General features: G+C 52.5%; 1 protein-coding gene across 1 annotated transcript in view; it reads right to left on the bottom strand.

The window, feature by feature from the left end:
* Window positions 1-3,934, bottom strand: part of RTN1 (reticulon 1) — a 264,833-nt gene extending 260,899 nt beyond the window's left edge. The window contains exon 1 of the mRNA XM_051826389.2: window positions 3,697-3,934. Within this exon, the coding sequence (XP_051682349.2) occupies window positions 3,697-3,934 (238 nt within the window). The remainder of the gene's footprint in view (window positions 1-3,696) is intronic.
* Between the last annotated feature and the right edge of the window lie 1,803 nt (window positions 3,935-5,737).

Genomic DNA, 5,737 nt, shown 5'->3' with positions numbered 1-5,737 from the left:
AGATTGGCGATAACTTCTCTGGTAAGATCATCTCATTCAACATTTGAAAAATGCCGGGCCGGCACTGTGGCAGAGCAGGTAAAGTCGCCGCCTGCAGTGCCGACATCCCATATGGGTGCCAGTTCGAGACCCGGCTGCTCCACTTCTGATCCAGCTCTCTGCTATGGCCTGGAAAAGCAGTGGAAGATGGCACAAGGACTTGAGCCCCTGCACCTGCATAACAGACCCGGAAGAAGCTCCTGGCTCTCCTGCCTTCAGATCAGCACAGCTCCAGCCAATTGGGGAGTGAACCAGTGGATGGAAGACCTCTCTCTCTCTCTCTCTCTCTCTCTCTCTCTCTGCCTCTCCTTCTCTGTGTAACTCTGACTTCCAAATAAATAAATAAATCTTTAAAAAAAGAAAAATGCTAAATTATGAACCCTGTAGTCCAAGGAAGTAAATTGGGAAAATATCTTTTTTTCCTCACAGTTATCTAGAAATGGAAGTCAAATTACCTATAAACCAAGATTACCAAAGTAAACCATATATAAACTGATTTCTCCTGACCATTCTCCATCCTGACCATTTTGCTTTTTGCACAAAAAGCAGTCAATGAGTTAACTTCTTACTATTTCTTTTGTGCTCAAATGTTCTATTTCAAATTCTTTCCTTAAACAAAGGGCCATTCTTTTATCCTTTTGTTATTGTATGCTCCTTTTGAATAGCTTCCAGGAATAAAATAACTGATCATGAAAAAAATTGCTCTTAATATTCTTTGTATAAAGTTACTGGATGATGGCAATTTCCATGATTAACAGCTCTAGTATGTTGCAGCCTACACACGGCCAGTTAAATGTTTCTTTGACAACAGACATCTCTGCACATGCCCATGATGGATTTTAGACAAGAGAAACTGTAGCTGAAGAGGAGACAGTGTTACTTTTTGTTGAGAATATTTACACATCACAAAAGGGACAAAAAGCAATGAGAATACAGCACTGTAGGTAGAGTTTTGCACTGCAGTTTTAATGATGCTTAAATGTATATTCATTCCAGGGCATTTCTGAGAAACATTTTTGGAAATGTTTCTTTGGAAACTTTAATTACCAACAATGTATAAAAATAAATAACAGAATTTCTGTCCAGATGGCGTGATTGGTGGTGTTTTTCAGAAGAGCAGGTTTAAAAAATCAATATCTGTCTTACATGTTAACATTCTCTCTGAAAAAGAAACAATCTGTTTACAGTGCATCATACTCAAAGTCTGAGTTACTTCTTAATTTGAGTTCCAAAGAGCACAGTTCTTTTAGAAGAAACAAAGCAGCCTCGCCACGCCTCGCCACGTGAAGACATGAGGAAGAGATGCTGTGAGCCGGGAAATAGAACCTCCCAGGACGCCAAATCCGCCAGAACCTTAATCTTGCATTTCCCAGTCTTCAGCACTTGTGAGAACATAAATTATGTTTGTAAGCCCCAGAAGGAAAATTTTAAAACACAAAGTAAAGCAATGTGCTTGGGAGGCCTGCTCTAGATTTTTGTCTGAGCAGCAGAGGATTCACCTGCTGATTTTGCTTCTGGAAACAAAACTGCCAATATATCAGACAAGGAAGCTGACCCCAATCTTATTTAGATATTTTCAAGATCTAGATATTTATTTATGCATCATTTCTGCCATTCAGGTCTTTTATGGCAGCCCATAGGAAAGAGATTTAAAGCAACCAATCAACAAGAATAGGAGAAATCCCTTCAGGAAGCAATAGCAAACTAAAAAAAATTCTACAAATATGCAAAACAAGTTTTGCTTTCACCTCCCTTCACTGTCCTCCGGCTCGAACATAGTAGTCTTTGATTGTATTAATGCCTGTGTGGCTTAGGATGGGAAAGTCGTAATACTTTCAACAAAGCACAATCTTGCTATAATAGCGTTTGAAATGCCAAAGGCACTGTCATTTATCATAGTCACCATTCTGTAACAACGCATTCTGCAGTTCAAAATTTCTAAGAGTACATGTTAAACGTTTTCATCACAAAAAAAAAACAATGTATGTGAGTGATGAATTTTTAATTAGCTTGAGTCCAGAGTACAGATGTCTTTTCAAAACAACACATTTTACCCCATAAACGTATGTATCCCAAGCATTTTTATATATCAGCTTATTTTAGTGGATATCTCTCAAATAAATAAATATGTAAAATAAATATGTCACTAAACACATGGCACTTTGCTTTCATCTTGGCGACACTAATGGGAGGTGGTCAACGTTTGCAACGAAATGATTTACTCTGATTATAGTGGATAACCGTGCTGAGCCGGAAGCTACCCTCAACACCGGACCACAAAACCAGCTTCGTGGGTCTGTTATCATTGGCCATCTCCTTGTGCAGTAACGGTTTGGTTTTCTCCCGTTCAGACGCAGGAGTTGGAATGAGAGTAGGGGCGGCCATCCTTAGCCTGAAATGCTCCCCCACCCCATAGATGCATACTTAATATAGGACTAATGGGTTTTCTTTCTTTTTCCACTTTTCTTCCTCCCCCTCTGCTACTCCTCCTCCTCCTCGTTTTCTTCTTATTATTATTCTTTTAGTTTTTATATGGTTTCCACTTTTTCACTTCCCTTCACAATACTGACAAATTTTATTCAACGCAGTCCCCAAACCTCCTTTCCCCAGCTCAGATCTCTGGTGCTGGAGCAGAATTAATTCTACCGAACGCACTCCAGGTAACCCCTAAGAGAGGCGTTGGCTGAAGCAAAGGGTTCCCCGCGCCAGTCCCGCCCCCTCCCCTGCTCCAGGAGCTCCCCCGCTACCCCGGGCCAGGCCTTCCAGCGCTCAGTGCCAAACTACCAAACTCGCACTCCCCACAGCAAAGCTTCCTCGGGGAGCAGCGCACACAGCACCCTTCTGCCCCTCCCTGGAGACCGCCCACCAGGCCGGCTGAGGCCAGGACGCGCCCGGGCCCGGCTCCCGCAGGGCACCTGCGCGCTCGGGCTCCGAAGGAGGAGTTGGGCCGAGGCAGGTCCGACCCCGGGCAGTTGGCAAACACCCGGGCGGGTCCCGACTGCGGGTAAACTGTGCCTTCTCCGTCACCGTCACCACCCCCAACCCAAGCCCGCTGCCCCGCAGCCAGGCCCGCTGCGTCTCGGGGTGCCAATCACCGACGCTCCCCGCAAGGTGGGGTGCGGGCGACCGAGCAGGTCCAGGGCGGGAGCAACACTACGGCCGACCCCGCCGTATGGGGTCTGGCCCCCCGGAGTGGGGCGCACGCTCCCGGGGCGTGCGGGATGGGGGCTCTGGAAGGAGTGGGGTGTGGCAAGCCGTGGAGCAGAGAGCGCTGAGTCTTGAAGCCCATCTCCGCCCCGCACGGAGTCGGGCAGGGCAGCCGCCCGCGCGTCCCGCCGCCGGCGCGCACGCAGCGCCAAACACGCCCGGGAGGCGCCCGCAGGCGGGCGGCCGCCCCACGGCCCCCAAGCCCAGACAGCCGCGAGAAACTTGTCTCCCCGCGCGCCAGCGGCCAGGAGCGGGACACAAAAAGTAGAAAAATAACCATTTTTCTGGGGGAAATGAGCGCATCAGCAGCATCCCTTGGCGAGGGAAATCGCCGCCGCTCGCAGCCCGAGGCCAGGCGGGGGTGGGGCTGGCGCGCCCGGAGGAGCGCGCGGGGAAGACGCGGGGGAGACCGCGACCCGCCCGGGCCTGGGACCCCCGCGCCCGCCTTACCTGTGGATGCAGTTTCCATGGCAACGGGCGGCGGCCGGGCGGGGCCAGAGCCCGAATCCCGCGGCCCGAGCCCGGCGGCGCGCGACCCCTGGCCGGGCTCTCCCGCCCGAGGCGCCGGCTTGTCCCCCGTCGGCGTCACCACCTCGTCGTCTTGCCCCTCGCCCCGGTCCCCAAACCACTGGGACCCGGGACTGGCCGACGGCAGCAGCTGATCCTGCGGGTCCGGCGGCGCAGCCATGGCGCGGCTGGGAGGCTCCGCGGGGCCGCGGTGCGGGGCTGGGCGTGCGGGCGCTGCTGCCACTGATGCTTCGCCGCCGCCGCCGCCGCCACCACCGCCGCCGCCGGAACTCCGAGCTCCGCGAGGCTGCGGCTCTCAGCGCCGCCGCCGCCGCAACTCCGGCCGAGCCGCCGCCCGCCTGCCGCGCTTCCCGCCTCGGCTCCTCCTCCTCCCCCTCCTCTTCCTCCGGGCCGCCGCCGCCGCCGCCCGCGCTCCTCCTCCCGCCTGGGTCCCCGCGGCTGCCTCGCTGCCCCCGAGCCCGTGATTACGCAGGTGAAAATGGCCTGCTGGGCCCGCGTCCTCCCTGGCGCGCGTCGGCCCCCCGGCCGGCTAAGGTGGGCCCTGAATACGGATGCGCCAGATGCCCTGGGACCTGGCCTGCGCCTTTGGGGAGGGCGAGAAAGGAGGAGCCAGAGCAGCCCCCCGCTGCGGCGTGGCTGCGGGGCAGGCCGCCCCCTCGGCTCAGGAAGTTGAACCCCGAGAGGGAACGTGGACCCCGGGGCCACCGTTCTGAGGGTGACCACTGTTAGCGGTGCAGCGCACGTAGGACCAACGGGGAGGGGCTGGAGATGGGTGTCCGTGGTAGATAGAGACAGGGGAACCTGCAATCCCGAGGTCACATCCTGCATCCTTGGACAGGTGTTCTCGGAACAAGGCTGGAACCGGTGGCGTGCGGGCACGAGCGTTAGGAGGGCCGCCAGCCGCAGCTGGGGCATCCTTGTCCGCCCACCGCCCCTCCCAGCCCCTGGGCATAAGAGCCTGTGTCAATAGGCGACACAAAAGCCGCTGTGGCTCCTTTCAGAAGCGCTGAGCCAAAGCCATATAAATTACCAGCTCTCTGCGCGGAGACGGTTTTATTTGTGAATTGGACATTCCAGGAAGCTGGCTGCTTTTTTCTTCTTTAAGGCGCTCTCTGATAAGATGGGAGATAAAACAGATTACAGCGAAACTCAGAGGAAGGAAGTGATTTGCCTTATAATTCCCATGTTGAGATTCATCTTTGCAAACAAGCTTTGCGCTTTGTAGGTTCGGAACCGATTGTAGGATGCTGTGCCTTCAGGAAGGGCAGGCCAAGTTCAACACGCAGGTGGCGGCAGAGGCTCGGCTGCTGCCCCTTCTCTAGGGAGGCTGGGCCTGGGCAGTGACATCCTGGGAGGCCTCACGGGCACATGCGCAGTGAGGACTTCATACCTGCCCATTTGGATATACAGAGGCCAACTTTGCTAGGCAGGTTGCTCAGCAAAATAGATGCTAAAACTAAGAATCCCAGATTCTGCCTGATCTTTTGTCCCCCTAATACACTAAGGTTCAAAAGGTAATAACTAGAGAAAATGTGTTCACTAAATAGACAATAAACGTGAACCTGCTGGTGACAGGTGTCCCTGGGGACCTGATGATTACCAAAAGTTTACATCATTGATGTATCCAATAAGTATCTTATGATGGACATGTTCATTATCTCATGTATGCACTCCACAGGTGTATACCTACCTCACAACTCACCGAATAGTGACTGTAAACATGTACAATGTCAAATATATCTCAAGAAAGCTGTAAAAATTATCCTCTTGAGCAACAGCAGAAGTCCTGATTACCATGAATGCCTGTGAGTTTTGAAATCTTTCTATAGGGAAATAATTGCTTGTTCCAGAGGAAGCGCTTATTCTGCTTCTGTCTTTCCACGGGACTCAACCCTGTCATGTAAGCAGGGGACACTTGTGAGTGTTCTAAAAATCTGTTGTTTGGAACGACCCAAAGCACCAG

Source organism: Oryctolagus cuniculus, chromosome 20 (genome assembly GCF_964237555.1).
Source record: "Oryctolagus cuniculus chromosome 20, mOryCun1.1, whole genome shotgun sequence".
Taxonomy (NCBI): domain Eukaryota; kingdom Metazoa; phylum Chordata; class Mammalia; order Lagomorpha; family Leporidae; genus Oryctolagus; species Oryctolagus cuniculus.
The sequence above is the reverse complement of the archived record's forward strand: the minus strand, read 5'-3'. Positions and strand labels throughout refer to the sequence as shown.